This window comes from Scyliorhinus canicula, chromosome 13 (genome assembly GCF_902713615.1).
Source record: "Scyliorhinus canicula chromosome 13, sScyCan1.1, whole genome shotgun sequence".
In the NCBI taxonomy this organism is placed as follows: Eukaryota; Metazoa; Chordata; class Chondrichthyes; order Carcharhiniformes; family Scyliorhinidae; genus Scyliorhinus; species Scyliorhinus canicula.
In genome coordinates, this window is record NC_052158.1 from 39,240,635 (window position 1) to 39,257,890 (window position 17,256).

Sequence of the window (17,256 nt, forward strand, 5' to 3'; positions counted from 1 at the left end):
CTTAAAGAAAGCCGGTGTTACTGAAAGTATTGAAGCAGCTGCCCAGTGATCTACACTGCTGTCTGACTTAACACATTGTGTAAAGTCACAATATCTTCAGTAACACCGGCTGTATAAAGTCAGACCCGGTTTGGTGCTCCGCGGGGGAGCTTATGGACCCCAACTGTCAGTTGTGTCAATTTCAGCGGCCGGCTCACTTTGATCCGGAGAGGGAAGCTGCTCTCTCACTGAAGCAATCAGCGGCCGCTGAAATTGACACTGCCGGCTGCTCTCTCCCTCCAATCAGAAACATTAAAACTTAAAAGTCGGATTGGAGGGAGAGAGCAGCGGGCAGTGTCAATTTCAGCGGCCCGCTGATTGTTTCAGTGAGAGAGCAGCTTCCCTCTCCGGCCGCTGAAATTGACACTGTTTTAATTAGATCCACGATGGGGGTTTTAAATGTATTTAAAAATCTATGCTAGCGCTTCCCATTGAGAGTCTACGGGGGTCTGACCTCTCCCCCGCCCCCCGTAGACTCTCAATGGGAAGCGCTAGCATAGATTTTTAAATCAATTTAAAACCCCCATCGTGGATATCCGTGGCTCGGATGCAACGCGGGTGGCTGTCTTGACGTCCCTCCGCCGAAAAACTCCTCTGCCGAATCGGCCACGCCAAAACGTCCCATTCCAATCGGCTACGCCGAACTGGCCCCGCCGAATCGGCTACGCCGAACTGGCCACGCCGAAACATCCCATCCCCCAGAATCCATCCTCTCAACTCCCCAAAGGATCTTATATGTTTCAATAAGATCACCTTCCAGACTCCAAAACCAATGGATACAGGATTGACCTTTCCTCGGAAGACAAATCCCTTCATTCCGGGAACCAGCCCTTCGTGTGTCTACCTGTCCCAAACACAAATCCCATCAGAGTCTGACACACTGTGCTGACTTCAATGGTGTCAGATATCAGGCTGGCTGTATAACAGGCGTCTGATCAAATATCACCCATTTCAAACTCTCCCCAAAAGATTCACATTAACCCCAGAGAGATAGAGAGAGTGAGAATGGAAGAGTGAATTCTGTACTTACCGGGAGAGACCCAGGGAAAACACAGGGAGATGGAGAAAAGGATCAGCAACATTTTGGGAATCCACTGTCCCTGTTCAATGACCGGGAATCAAACTCTCGAAGGAGGAAACAACTTTATAGACTGGGGTAAACATGAAAAATAACAAAAGGTTTACAGAGACTCCATTTTACTGTCTGACTTAAACTTTGATCATTTCCTGAATGCTGAACCAGAGGATGGCTGATTGGTTAATCTCAGAAAAACAGCCAATTAAAGAGATAAACAGTCAGGCTGTCACTAGTTACCAGGAAGATCAAACTCAGACAGGTTGAGATTCAGCTTGAAAAACTTATCTCGGTACAGCGCCTTCCAGAAACTGAAACCTCCCCAAGGGCAGTATTTATAAATCAAAGATTGACCTGAGAGACACACACAGGCCAATGGCCAATATCTCAGTGGTAGATTTTCAGGAGTGTCTTACAGAGAGGCTGCAGTGAGGTGTGTTTTGTTACCTATGTGGTCAGTAACATGTGCTACTCAAAACCTTGGTTACTGATGCGGTCTCCTGAATCTCAATGAAGAAGACTCAAACTCGTCCAGTGGTAACAAAGGGTTTACTGAGTAACTATAACAATAACTGCACGAGTTCTTTACTTTAACTTTGATACTGTCATAATATACATCTATGCATTTAAGGCAGCAGGGTAGCATGGTGGTGAGCATAAATGCTTCACTGCTCCAGGGTCCCAGGTACGATTCCCGGCTGGGTCACTGTCTGTGCGGAGTCTGCACATCCTCCCCGTGTGTGCGTGGGTTTCCTCCGGGTGCTCCGGTTTCCTCCCACAGTCCAAAGATGTGCGGGTTAGGTGGATTGGCTATGCTAAATTGCCCTTAGTGTCCTAAAAAATAAGGTTAATGGGGGGGGGGGGTTACTGGTATAGTGCTGTACTGTTCTATGTTCTATATAATGGTGCAGACAGGCAGTGATTGACACACAGTAAGCACACAGAACAGAGCATCCAATCACCAAACAGGACACTACCACTATAAAGCCAGAGGGCACCAGGTTTCCCGCTCTCTCTGGACCCAGCCTCTGAGACAGTCAGAGCTCGTGAGCTAGCCAGTGCAAACACCATAGCTTGAAAGTCTGGTCAGGCTAGTACTAGGTCTCCAGTCAAGTCAGTATAGTGTCAACCCACAGATGAACATGTATATTAGTTAAGACGTTAAATAAAATCGTGTTGCATCTTATCCAGTGTTAGAGGTCTGTCTCTCGCTACACTCATCAAGTGTAGTCCATGTTGACCCAGCCTGCCCAACAGATCATGGTACCAGGTAGTGATGCTGAAAATTGATGGACCTACCTTGAGTGAATCAGTGTTGACCGGCAAGCAGCCATCCGGCGACATGGGAAACGTCCACCCTCCTCCGCATCGCCAGCAATCTCGATGCAAACTGGAAGATCTTCAAACAAAAGATGGAAAGGGTGCAGGCTATCGCACAAATGCAGGGCCTAAGCATCGACGAGAGTGGCCATTTCGCGCACCTTTTCCGGGCCCCTGCGCATGCGCGCCATGACCGATACAAAATCCTGCTCAAAACGAACGCCACCCCTGTAATTCACGCATCACATCGGGTGCCGGCACCCCTCAAGGATCGCCTCAAGCAGCAATTACAGGACCTCCAGGACCAGGGCATCATATCAAAGGTCACAGAACCCACCGACTGGGTCAGCTCCATGGTCTGCATCAGGAAGCCGTCAGGGGAGCTTCGGATCTGCACCGACCCCAAGGATCGAAACCGCAACATCATGCGGGAGCATTACCCAATACCAAAGCGTGAAGAGTTGACCAGTGAGATGGCTCATGCCAAATTCTTTACAAAGCTGGACGCCTCCAAGGGATTCTGGCAAATACAGCTGGATGCGTCCAGTCGCAAGCTGTGCACATCAATACCCCGTTCGGTCGCTACTGCTACAACCGGATGTGCTTTGGCATCATCTCTGCCTCAGAGATATTTCACCGCATCATGGAACAGATGATGGAGGGTATCGAGGGGGTGCGAGTGTATGTTGACGATGTCATCATCTGGTCCACAACTCCCCAAGAACACATCGCTCACCTCAAGCAGGTATTCCAGAGAATCCATGAGCATGGTCTCCAGCTCAACAGGGCCAAGTGCTCGTTCGGTCAATCAGACATCAAATTCCTTGGTGACCACATCTCGCAACAAGGCGTGCGGCCAGATGTGACAAGGTTTCGCCGATCAACGCCATGAAGACCCCGGAGGACAAGAAGGCGGTCCTCCACTTTCTTGGGATGGTCAACTTCCTCGGAAAATTAATTCCCAATATGGCGTCCCACATCACAGCCCTCTGCCATCTCGTCAAAAAGTCGACGGAATTCCAGTGGCTGCCCGCGCATGAAAAGGAATGCCGTGAGGTGAGGGTGAAGCTCACCACAGCCCCGCTTCTGGTGTTCTTCGACCCAACCAAGGAAACCAAGATATCCACTGACACAAGCCAGGACGGCATTGGGGCGTTGCTCCTTCAACGGGATGACTCCTCCTCCTGGGCTCCAGTGGCGTATGCCTCCAGAGCCTTGACGCCCACTGAGCAACGGTACGGTCAGATTGAGAAGGAATGTCTGGGCCTCCTAACGGGAATCGACAAGTTTCACGACTGTGTGTATGGCCTGCCGAAATCCACGACTGAGACGGACCACAGGCCATGAGTCCATATTATCCAGAAGGATTTAAATGACATGACGCCTCGGTTACAGCGAATCCTTCTTAAGCTACGCTGCTACGACTTTGAACTTGTCTACACGCCAGGCAAAGAGCTCATTGTTGCAGATGCCCTTTCCAGGTCCATTCCCACACCATGTGAACAAACTGACTTCATCTGCCACATCAACGAGCAGGTGCAATTGTGTGCCACCAACCGTCCAGCCTTTGATGAGAGGGTGAACCAAATTTGTGAGGAAACGGCCAAGGATCCTCTGCTGCAGCATGTGATGCAGCACCTTACCTGGCAGAAGGGACAGTGTCCCCAGTTCTACAACTTCCGGGATGACCTGACGGTGGTGGACGGCATCCTCATGAAGTTCAACAGAATCGTGATTCCTCAGAGCATGCGGGCTAAGGTGCTCGGCCAACTCCATGAGGGTCACCTGGGGGTCGGGAAATGCCGACGCAGAGCTCAGGAGGCAGTCTATTGGCCGGGCATCAGCCAGGACGTTGCCAACATGGTCCCCAACTGCCCCACCTGTCAGAGGTTTCAGCCAGCTCAACCCAAAGAAACTTTGCCGCAACATGAGATAGTGATCTCTCCGTGGTCCAAAGTCGGTGTCGACCTTTTCAACGCCAAGGGGCGTGACTACGTCCTCCTGGTCGACTACTTCTCCAGTTACCCAGAAGTGGTGAAACTGTCCGACCTTACGTCGAAGGCAGTGATCAAAGCCTGCAAAGAAACGTTCGCCAGGCACGGGATACCGCTCACGGTGATGAGTGACAACGGTCCCTGTTTTTACAGCCAGGAATGGTCTTACAGCTTCCGTCACATAACTTCCAGCCCCCACTACCTGCAGTCAAACAGGAAGGCCGAAAAGGAGTCCATATTGTTAAGAGGTTGCTATGCAGACTCAGGCTCCGACTTCAACCTGGCGAAGCTGGCATACAGGGCACTACTGGGTTGTCTCCAGCGCAGATGCTCATGAATCGCACTCTGAGGACCATGGTTCCAGCCACCCATGTTCCAGACCTTGACCACCTCACGGTTGTAAAAAAAATGCAGCCGTCTTGGGCCCAACAGAAATCCACATATGATGCTCATGCCACGGATCTACCCGAGCTGGTCCCAACTGATAGTGTTCGTGTACAGTTGCCTGGGGGCGACTGGTCAGCCACAGCTGTGGTGATCAAGCATGTGGCTCCGAGATCGTTCCTTGTCCGCATGGCTAATGGCTCCCTGCTCCGGCGCAACAGACGGGCAGTGCGAAGAGTTCCATGCCCGCCACCTGACCAAAATGCCCCGCCACCCACGATGCTTCCTCTGGACGTGCCCGACCACGAGGCCACCGATCTACCAGCAATCCTGCCGGCCCCTGCGACCACCGCGATGGCAGCGATCCCGCCTATCCAAGTGCAGGCGGCCCCTGATCCACCCTGCGACGATCAACGGGAATTCGGCGCCCGCCATAAAGACTGAATTTATAGACTGAACTTTTGTACATCTTGTTACCTCATCGTTTTGACCTCTGTAAATATTGTTTTATCGTTTCATCTGCCCTATATCTGCACTAGCAACACCTTCCTATGTATACAAGTTCATTTGACACATTTTGTATATAGTCAGGCACATGTACATATCCACACGCACATGCACCTTAATATTTATTATCTAAAAAAAAAATAAGGGGGGGAGATGTCATAATATACATCTATGTATATAATGGAGTGCAGACAGGCAGTGATTGACACACAGGATGACCAGTAAACACACAGAACAGAGCAGCCAATCATCAGACAGGACACTACCACTATAAAGCCAGAGGGCACTAGGTTTCCCGCTCTCTCTGGACCCAGCCACAGAGACAGTCAGAGTCCACGAGCTAGCCAGTGCAAATACCATGCTGTAGCTAGTAAGTCTGGTCAGGCTAATACAATGTCTCCAGTCAGTTCAGTATAGTGTCAACCCACAGTTGAACATGTATATTAGTTAAGACGTTAAATAAAATCGTGTTGCATCTTATCCAGTGTTAGAGTTGTGTCTCTTGCTACACTGCATCAAGTGCAGTCCACATCGACCCAGCCTGCCTAACACATCAGATACTAGTGATAAGGTTAACAAGATGTAACTGTGGTATCTATACATAACTCCCCTAGCCATCTGAACTAGTCTGCTATTGCCCTGGTCACAGTGCACCCAAGAGAGAGAGAGACCAAATGCGGTTGCCTTTTATACCCCTGTTGGTCCAGCCCTCTAGTGATCATGTAATGCGACTGATTACGCATTAACCCCTTGTGTACATGCACATATAGATATCACAACATCCCCTTTTTTTGTGTTACATATTTTCTGTATGTTGTAAAGAAAATTGAACAAACATAATGGATGCAGTTTGCAAATGCATTACGTAAAATCAATGAGTTAGTCCGTCAAATGTTAATACATTTACCCCCTTAGGTTTTTTCGCTTGTGTGAAATAGTTAGACAAATGATGTTATGTACAAGTTGTGATGATCTTGATGATTATACAAAGCCAATCAATATTTAGGAGTCCAATCTTAATTGAAAAAAAAATCGTGAGTCCATACTTTGAGTTTGTTCTGTTGAATTGCTTTCTTCTTCTGTTGTTGAAGTGGTGATGTTGATGTTGTTATTTCTTTGTGAACGTCGTCAGTGTTCCTGTGTTTAAACAACCAATAAGTCATCAATGAGGTATTTGAATGGTCGAATCACTTTGTTGTCTGATTTATGCTTTTTTTTCTATGCTGGCGGTAGCGATTCTGTGTTACATGTTTGTTATCTGACCGGGACTTTTTCTTCTGTTTGTGATATTTATTCTGTTTGTCATCTTTGTTGTCTGACCTGGACTTTTTCCTGTGTTTGTGGTATTGACCCTTGTAGCCACCTAAAATGGACACTGGACTAACAAGATGGAGAATTGCTAAGACTGCAGGGAAAAAGCAGTTTAGCCAAGACAGCAGTCTGCAAAGACTGATTAGCATTTTGCAAGCAGCAAAACCAGTTTCTGGCCAGGTGCAAGATCTCAAACCAAAGGTGTTAATAGCAAAACGCTTTGCATATTAATGAGGCAATCCAGATCTGGGCACACACAATGGCAACATTTGGGTTTTGAATAGATACTTTAAGTGGATGTCCAGACAGAGCGGCACCAGAGGTATCCACCACAAAAGACCATAGAGACCGCCCCCTCCATCGAGGAGAGACCCTCAGATTGGGGAATTAATAAGACATCGATTGAGATTTGATCCAATCGATACCAGAAGGTGAAAGCCCGCCCCAAAAGAGGCACGGACATTGGGGCCCTATAAAGATAGACCCCCACACATGGTCCTGTCTGTTTGTGCTCCGGCTTTAGCTGTTGTTTTCGTGCTCCGGCTTTGACTTCGACCAAGAACTTCGACTTGTATCCTGACTCCAGCCGTTGAGCACCAGCCGCCGAACCGTAAGTGACAATACGACGCTCGCTACGCGAACCAGGCCCACTAGACCCCCAGCGACCCGCACACTCTCTGAAGGTTACAGACCAAGATCGGAACGAAGGCCTCGCTCCCTGACCTTGCCTGTTCCTGTTTAGTTAAGTATTCTGATCGCTTAAGTTTAGTTATAGCTTAGTCCTTTAGCGTGTGCATGCGTATTTATTATATTTGTATAATAAATATTGATCGTTTGGAACTTACTAATCGGTGTATCGTTTTATTACTTTGAACCTGACCTTGGAATATTTGTGAGGTGTCTAGATACGGCACCTGGCGACTCCCGAGCTGAAAATACATACATAGAGCCTAGCAGTGTTAAGCACACGGCCTTTAAACGGAGGCGTGTTAATACACTCCAATAAACGCGAATTACACTCAAGTAAAACGTGCAACATTTAGTGGTTCCCTCCTTGTGATCCTCACAATCAAAATATTGTGAAGGATCACCTATGCACGTTGCTTCGAGTGCTTCTGGGTGCCTTCTTTGTGTTCCCTGACCTCGGCAAGCTCCTGAGCGTCTACTCTGTCCTTGACTATGGGAAGAAAATTTTTTACCTGACATCTCTACTTGGCGCTATGTCAAAGGGGACATGCATTACCAAAAACCGAGAACCTCTACCTATCACAACTATCCTTATCTTACCTTAAACATTTCATTACAGACTAAACCTCATTCATACCACATCACATAACATTTCCTGACTCGGCAGTCGAGTTCAGGACAATATAATACATGGGTATATTTTATTTTATTCACACAGTGCTTTATTATTCATTGAGGGGCTGGGGGGATTGATGAAACCGAAAAATAGGGGATTGAACTCCATAGACGGTTGAGGGGCAGGAACGGGAGGCTCTCCTCTTCCACTTCCTCAACCTGAGGGTCTGTACGATGATGACGAGGATTGCAATCACTAGCAGTGATTCAATCACATATGACATGGAGTACCATGTCATAAATTTTGTGCACCAGGTCTGAACCTCACTGATCAGAGCTGAGCACGGGGGAGTTGCTGTGAGTGAAACATTTACGGCGGGGGTTGTGGGGGAAACGTATCTTGCTTGGACATAAACAAATACAACATTTAAGAGCAATAAGTAGGCTTCCATCTTCCATCTCTTCGTTCTTTTTCTCTTCCTCCTGTACGGCTGATCCTTGCTGTGACCCCTTTTTCGTCCTTCGAAAGCTATGGGATCAAGCACAGTATCTGTCAATACAGCTTAATATCCGTACTTGTTAGTGTATCTGTCTTTCAATTCCAATTGACCCATTAAAATGACTGGCCAAGTCACACCCTGTGACTCCCCTCATTTTTTTTTTCAAAAGCGAATTTATGAACCAGAATACACCTAACAACTCCCCTCCTGCGAGCCGTCTCGCAGGCTTTGCTCATTTACCATCCGAATGTTCCTGGATGTAAATAGCATGTGGGATGGCGGCCTAAGGGCTGCCTAACGAAAAATGAAAACAAATTTGAAAGAAAAGGTCGAATGGGTTGCGTATGGGCCGCTACGGGTAAGATTTGAATGGGATCCCCGGGTAGGGCGTGCTGTGCCATACCCGAGCTTGGCTGACCAAAGTGGGTTCTCAGACAGGGCGGGTCCTCAGTGCCGTTTGTCCACTGCCTGAGTAACCTGGAGTAAACGGGCAAGAATGTGTTTACCGTGGATTTGCAGCCTCTATTCGCCGAATAGAGGGGCACCTAAAAACCAAGGGAGGAGCCAAGATGCTCCTTTTGAAAAATGAGCTGGGCTTCAGACATTTCAGACGATAAGGTGAGCTGCTCACCATAGAAAGTTCTCAGAGGTATCTGCGGACAAACTAAAGTGCGTGCGAGGTGGTCACAATCTTTTCAGCTGAAAAGAAGGTGTCCAGCCTCCAACTGAACCAATAATATTCAATACAAACAACATAAACTGACAAACAAAAACATACGTGCAGGTTCCATCAGAAAGGACATCGCTTCCCTCAAGCGGTTCCTATTTTACATCATCTGGACACCTCACTTTTCCTCTGTCTCTGTGAACAGGGTCACAAAGGGGTTGCCGTATCGGGATTCAGACACCGTGTCGTCCTGCTCTCCCGGATCCCACACCCTTGTGTGGATCAGGCATGAAATCTTTGAATTATGTGACCGGGCGTCACTTTCGTCGTTGCAGACAAGTCTGTACGAATTGTCCCTGTGCCAGAGTGTTGGGTCTAAAAGTGAATGGGTATTGTCGGGGTAGTCGGGGTCGGGTGGTGGGTCTGGGTTTTTAATGTAAGTGACTTCCATGGGGTCACTGGAGTCGGGGTCATAGTCGCTGCAATGTGGGCTGTAGTGTGGTGTGCTGTGGCTGTCCTCAGAGTCAGTGTCTGTATCGCTGTCTCTGCTGCGGCAGCTTGTGGGCGTTTCGGGGCGTGGTCTGTCGTGGTCAGTGGGCGGAGTCGTGGGCGAGTCCGATGAAGAACTGGTCTGTGAGGGGGATGGTGGAAACGTGTCTCTAGTGGGTGGGGTGAGGTGTTCTGCTGCGTCTAGCAGGACATGGTGTGCATGGTTGGCCTGTGTTCCATATGCCTTTAACTGGTTGATATGGAACCACGCGGTCTTACCATTAGGATATTTTATCCTATAAACTGAGGGGCTAATTTTATCCGAAATTGAGTATGGGCCGGAATATTTTGGTGCCAAAAAACTGCTGGGGTTGTATACAGATAGCATTACCTGTTGCCCAACCTGGAATTCTGTGGGGTGTACGGTCTTGTTAAAGCAAGCTGTGCGTTGTCTACGCCGTTTCCCTAGTTGAACTGCGGCTGTGATCTGTGCAGACCTCACAGTCTCCACCAGGTCTTTAACTGTCTTTTCGTGTGTGAGGGCCGTCACTTCGGGGCTAGTCATGTCCAGTCCTAAAAGGAATTCTGTACCTTTCATAGGGCGTCCGGTCATGAGTGTGTGTGGTGTGTATCCTGTGGAAGTTGAAACCGTATTTCTGATGAACATGAGTGCAAATGGGAGCACTGAATCCCATGTGGAGTTGTTTTCTTGTACCATTTTTCTAAGTGTGGATTTTAGGGTCCGATTCATGCGCTCTACAATCCCGCTGGACTGTGGGTGATACGCAATATGAAAGTTTTGTTTTATGCCAAATATTGTCAGGACGTTCTTCATGACCCGTCCTGTGAAGTGAGATCCCTGGTCCGAATCAATGCTTCGGGGTAAACCCCATCTCGTGAAGATGTGGTGGGTCAGGATCTTTGCAGCTGTCTTAGCTGTATTCGTTCTAGAGGGGAATGCCTCTACCCATTTGGTAAAGGTATCGATGACCACCAGAACGTATTTATAGCCATTCCTACAAGGGGGCAATGGTCCTATAAAGTCGATCTGGAGGTTTGTCCAGGAGCCATTAACTGGTCGAGTATGCCGAAGTTGTGCCTTTTTAGAATACCTCTCCGGGTTATTCTGGGCGCAAATAAGGCAATTCTCGATGTAGTAACTTACATCTGTCCTTAGGTTAGGCCACCAACAGAGCTGCCTGAGGTGCCTCGTGGTTGCGTCGATCCCTTGATGCCCGTGCCCATCATGGAACAAAGCAATCATTTCATTCCTGTCCTGCTGCGGGACCACATAAAGCTGATCCTTTATGATCACACCCTCATGTGTGGTCAGTGCGTGTCTGAACTTGTCGTACTGGGGCACAAAGTTGCCTTTGAAAATCTCCCTGAGATCCTCATCCTGCTTCTGTGCCTCTACTAGATCTTTAATATCGGTCTGTGAGACTTGAACTGCGCTCACAGGGGCGCTAGCTGGTGCGCTAGCTGGGGGTGTCCACAAGTGTCCTCGCCTGGAACCTGCCTTAGCCAGTGCGTCGGCTTTTACATTCCCAGGGGGGGATGATCTATGGTGGCTTCTCACTTTGATAATGCCGAAGGTCCTGTCCTTCGCTTTCTCTAAAATGTGTTGGAGTAAAGGGGCTGATGGAAGGGGTTTCCCATCTGCGGAGACAAAACCTCGTGTCCTCCACAGGGGCAGAAAATCTGTTAAACTATTGCAGACATATAGACTGTCCGAATATATGTCCGCTGGGCTGGGGAAAGAATCGGGGTGGTCCACTATATATGCTATGGCCGCGAGCTCTGCTGCCTGCGCGCCTAAGTGTCCTGGTAATTTTAATGCTATCTCTTCGAGAGCGCGCCCCTGCGCGTCCTCGACATAGATGCCGCATCCTGTGATACGCTCACCTTCTAAAACCGTTGATGAACCGTCTACGTATCCATAGTGGTCCACACGTGTCTGTGTGTTGGGGGCTTTGTCTGGGGTTCTCTATCTTCCTGGGGGGTGTCTTTGCTATGAAGGGTCCTGTGTTGTGTAGGGGAGCTACAATCTCACATTCATGGGGCTGTCCTGGGTATTGAAGGTTGTCGGCTAAAAATGTGTGTGTGCGGGTCCGTTTTACTGTAATGTCCCGTCCTTGTAAGAGTAGTGTCCACCTAGCTGCCCTAATCTGGCTAACTGAACCGTCCTTCAGTCGACGGTCTAGGAGTAACTGTGTGGGGGTGTGCTCAGTCAAAATGGTGATGGGGTTGAGTCCGGTAATGTACGAAAAGTATTGTACTGCCCAGAAGACTGCAAGGAGGTGCCTCTCGCAGGCTGAAAATCCTTGTTCCACTGGGTCTAACAGTCGGGAGGCATAAGCCACTGGTCTTAGCTGCTCGTGCTGTTCCTGAAGTAACACAGCCGAGAGGGTCAGATCTGTGCTCGCTACCTCTATTGCATAGGGGGAAAGTTGGTCTGGGACTTGTAGCGCGGGTGCTGTGCTAAGGGCTTTCTTTAACTCTTCCACAGCCTCTGTATGCTGCGGAAGCCATTCCCAGGGGGCTCCTTTCTTAAGGAGGTCTGAGAGTGGGGCTGCTTTTGTCGCGAATCCGTCAATGTGGTTCCGACAATAACCAACCAGTCCTAAGAACGACCGGAGGGCTGAAACATTCTAGGGAAGGGGCAATTTGACAATCGAATCAATTCTTTTGAATTCGATCTCGTGTTTGCCGTGTGTGATGACTGTTCCCAAATACATCACTTTATTTTCCAAAATCTGGGCCTTTCTTGGGTTAACTTTACAGCCAATTGAGGTTAAAAGTTCCAGGAGTTCGGCCAGAAGCGTAATGTGCTCTGCCTTTGTGTCTGTCTGCAGTAGTAGGTCGTCTACATACTGTACCAGACATTCGGGGCGGGAAAATTTTTCTAAACCATTCGCCAGCTGTCGGTGGAAAATGGAGGGGGAATTGTGGAATCCTTGTGGAAGGCATGTCCACGTATACTGTTGAGCTTTGAAGGTGAAGGCAAATTTGTACTGGCACGCTTTTGCCAATGGTATTGACCAGAAGCCATTGCTAATGTCCAATACCGTGAAGAATTTGGAGTTGAGTCCCTGTTTGAGCATGGTCTCGGGACTTGTTGCTACCGTGGGGGCTACTGCTGGGGTTACTTTGTTGAGTTCCCGATAATCGATGGTCAGACGCCATGATCCGTCGGGCTTTCTCACTGGCCAAATAGGGGCATTATTGGTCGAGGCTACTGTTCTAAGCACACCTTGCTCCAATAAGCTACCTATTACCTTCTCTATTTCTCCCTCTGCTTCTAGGGGAAATCTGTACTGTTTCTGTGGTCTGGGGTCAGGTCCGGTAACGTGAATTTGTCCAGTCATTCTGCCACAGTCGTGCCGGTGACTGGCAAATGCTGTCCTATGTTTGTGTAATACTGCCTTAACTTGTCTGTCCGTGTTTAGTGTAGTCAAGTCAAATGAATAGTCTCCTACTGCGCTAATCCTATTAGCGTAGTCTCCTACTGTGAGGGTAGCGGGTGCTCTGTCCGATCTTGCCATTCGCCAGACACACTGGTTCACTGGGTCGAACGACAGGCTATGTGCATTCATAAAATCTATCCCTAGGATGTGTTCTGCTGTCCGGGGAAGATTTACTACTACTACTGGGTGTCCGGTGGAAATGTTCCCTGGCTGGATCGCTACGGGTGCTGTGATATGTCCCTGCTGCGAGTGTCCTGTGAACCCGCTAAGTGTGATGGTGGAGGTGGTCGGCCACGTGTCTGCCTGTGCCGTGGTGGTGGAATTAATTGTGGTGCGGGACCCTCCTGTGTCCCAAAGTAATTCTATGGGCTTCCCTCTAACTTTTGCCGTGACTACCGGTCTTCCGGATGGATCCCATAGTGTGTCACAGACCCAAGTGGGGGAGCCCGAACACCGTCAGTTCGTTCCGTCCACATTGGTGGGTCCTGACTGTATGCCTATACTGTGAATTGGTTTGGCTTTATTGCGATTCAGAGTGCCTGTCTGCTGGCCTCTCTGTGATCTCTGGGGTCCATTACATTCCTTAGCCCAATGTCCTAACTGGCCATAGTTGTAGCATTCCTGCGACTTCTGTGGAGGGCTGCTCTTTCCTTCATTTACCCATGCGGGGTTTTGGTGCTCTCTCACTGCCTGTATGTCTGCTGCAGCCTGAGCTTCTGGGGATTTCACTTTGCCTCTGCCCTGAACTGATTGCTCCCAAGCGCGGGACAATCTTTTCAGGACCCACTTCTCATTATGGGCCTCTTCTGAGGGGTCATAGCTGTTGCAAGCGCTCTGTCCTGCTTCTGTGGCATGAGAAATTATGGTGCGCGTCCATTTAACCATATTTTCTCGGTTCAAATGGGCTCTATTTAAATCGCCAAATACTGCGTTAAAATGGATCCACAGCCTTCCTGCGAATGCTGTGGGGTGCTCGGTTTTCTTCTGTCGGCACTTATTAAGTCCTTCTACGGGGTCACCTCGATTATACCCTATGGCATCTAAAATGGAGGTGTGCATTTCCTCTAGGGTGCCTCCGCCAACGTTCTGTGGGTCGGGGAGGGCTGCTACTACCGATTGGTCCAAACTCAGAACTGTGAGTTTAACCTGCTCTCTCTCGTCCAGGCCGTACATGGTTGCCTGTTGCTTTACCTTTGCGAAAAACTGGTGGGGGTCTGCGGTGGGGAGAAACGGAGTGATCTTCTCACACGCGTCCCTGAGTTGGGTTACAGTTAAGGGGGTGGTGTAGGTGATATCGGGTGCGCCTTCTGTGGTCGCTTTCCTCTGGGTGGTGACTGGATTTATTGGTACGGTAACTATTTGATCTGTGGGGGGTTGGGGTGCTTGTCTTTTCTGCTGCGCTGCTGGCGCACATGTTCCCTGAACATAACGCTGCGCTGTCTCACTTAACTTTTTCCAGTCTGGGGCATTCTCCTCATCTAACTGCGTTCCAAAGGTGCTTTGAAACCCATTTTGCACTGAAAGCAGCGATTGCAGCTCCGCAATCTGTTTCCTGCATTTCGCATGGTCTACAGTACTCTGTCTTTGTTCTGTGGTGGCAGCATGGAGTGCTCTCAAAGCTGCTTTAAGGTCAGAGCATTGCCTCTGCAAAGCCTCTACCTGCTTCTCTGATTCTTCTCTTATCAGGACGGCCCGTTGCACGTCCTGATAGGCCTTTTCGTACTGGGTCTGGGAACTGCTGAGATGGGCTAGACAAGACTGATATGCCCTCTTGGCATCATCCACCTCTCTACCTTTCTCTGCCAACTTCCCTCTAAGATCCGTATTCTCTTTCTCGATGTCCCTGACATCCACTTTACTCATTCTATTTCTTTCTTCTAATTCTGCCCGGAGCGTCTGAACGACCTCCTCTGTGCCTCGCAATTGTGCCAAACAGGACACAATCGCCATCGGCTTACGTGCTTTACTCATATTTTTCTTGTGAATTTGAGAGAGGTTCTCCCACCAAGTATGTCCTATACTTCCGGGACCTGTCTCCTCATTCAAACAAAACTCTTTCCAAAGGGGCCATCCCTTTCCTTGCAGATACTTGCGGAGTTCCAGCTCCCACACGGGACACTGACCTACTCGGCTACTGCTGGTCGCTGCGACCACAAACCGTTCTGGGTTCATGAGGCGTTCCATTGCCTGCATGGCCATTTTTCTGACTCACTTTAATTTGGAACAGGGGGTGTTGAGGTTATGTCTCACGAAACGGGTAAGGCTTACGCTATGTTCCGTTCACAAAACTACCGAAAGTTTGTCGCAACAAAAATGCTTTCAGGTTTTCCTTACAACCCTGTTAGTACGCATGCACTAAACACACTTCCGAATTACGTTTATTCCTTCGAACACCTTCAATATTTGTGATTTCTTTCCTTTTTCTTTACCAGATTTCTAATTCAAATTTCAGGGTCCTCGACGGAGTGGGGGTACCACTTATAGCCGTGTCCCGTCAGGAAGTCGCCACTAAATGTTGCACGTTTTACTTGAGTGTAATTCGCGTTTATTGGAGCGTATTAACACGCCTCCGTTTAAAGGCCGTGTGCTTAACACTGCTAGGCTCTATGTATGTATTTTCAGCTCGGGAGTCGCCAGGTGCCGTATCTAGACACCTCACAAATATTCCAAGGTCAGGTTCAAAGTAATAAAACGATACACCGATTAGTAAGTTCCAAACGATCAATATTTATTATACAAATATAATAAATACGCATGCACACGCTAAAGGACTAAGCTATAACTAAACTTAAGCGATCAGAATACTTAACTAAACAGGAACAGGCAAGGTCAGGGAGCGAGGCCTTCGTTCCGATCTTGGTCTGTAACCTTCAGAGAGTGTGCGGGTCGCTGGGGGTCTAGTGGGCCTGGTTCGCGTAGCGAGCGTCGTATTGTCACTTACGGTTCGGCGGCTGGTGCTCAACGGCTGGAGTCAGGATACAAGTCGAAGTTCTTGGTCGAAGTCAAAGCCGGAGCACGAAAACAACAGCTCAAGCCGGAGCACAAACAGACAGGACCATGTGTGGGGGTCTATCTTTATAGGGCCCCAATGTCTGTGCCTCTTTTGGGGCGGGCATTCACCTTCAGGTATCGTTTGGATCAAATCTCAATCGATGTCTTATTAATTCCCCAATCTGAGGGTCTCTCCTCGATGGAGGGGGCGGTCTCTATGGTCTTTTGTGGTGGATACCTCTGGTGCCGCTCTGTCTGGACATCCACTTAAAGTATCTATTCAAAACCCAAATGTCGCCATTGTGTGTGCCCAGATCTGGATTGCCTCATTAATATGCAAAGCATTTTGCTATTAACACCTTTGGTTTGAGATCTTGCACCTGGCCAGAAACTGGTTTTGCTGCTTGCAAAATGCTAATCAGTCTTTGCAGACTGCTGTCTTGGCTAAACTGCTTTTTCCCTGCAGTCTTAGCAATTCTCCATCTTGTTAGTCCAGTGTCCATTTTAGGTGGCTACACCCTATATGTGATCTTTCTTGAAAGCTGGTTTTCTTGTTTGTTGTGGAGCAAATGTGAATTTGTGAGATTTGTTGCCATGCCATGGCATGTTTGTACTCTTGCCATTGTTTTGCAGTGTGCTGTTGCATTGTCCTTCATGTGCCGAGTTGTACCATGTTGTACAGGCCGCTGTTTCATTGTTATCGTTTCTGTCTTGGTCATTTTCGTTGTCGTTCTTGTTGTTGTTGTTCTTTTTGTTCTTTTTGTCATGCTTGTTGTTTCTGTTTTTGTTGCTTTCGCTGTTGTTCTTGTTGCTGTTCTTGTCGTGCTTGTTGTTTCTGTTATGCCTCTTGTTGTTCTTGTTGCGCTGCATGTTGTCTTTGTTGTTGCTGTTGTTGTTCTTGTTTCTGCTGTGCTTCTTGCGGTTTTTGTTGTTCTTGTTGCGCTTAATGAGTGTTCTGTGCAGATGATTTGAGTCATTGTTACAGTTATTGGTGTCAGTGCCCTTTGTCATATCTGATACATTGAGTGTTTCTTCTTGCGAATTGTGAGAATGATCTGATGTTGCATTGATGTTGGTGACATCAGTCATTTGTGGTGGATTTGATTTCTCTTCTTTGCTTCCTTGGTACACCTCTTCTAGAGTCATTTCTGGTTCACTTGAAGCATCATTGATTTCTTGGTGCTCCTCTTTTGGAGTCATTTCAGGTTCA

At 48.3% G+C, this 17,256-nt stretch overlaps 1 protein-coding gene across 1 annotated transcript in view; it reads right to left on the minus strand.

Moving 5' to 3' along the window:
• The window catches only part of LOC119975565, an 82,882-nt gene extending 81,616 nt beyond the window's left edge, over nucleotides 1-1,266 (minus strand). The window contains exon 1 of the mRNA XM_038815353.1: nucleotides 1,070-1,266. Coding sequence (XP_038671281.1) covers nucleotides 1,070-1,121 — 52 coding nt within the window. The 5' untranslated portion in view covers nucleotides 1,122-1,266. The remainder of the gene's footprint in view (nucleotides 1-1,069) is intronic.
• Nucleotides 1,267-17,256: the final 15,990 nt, after the last annotated feature.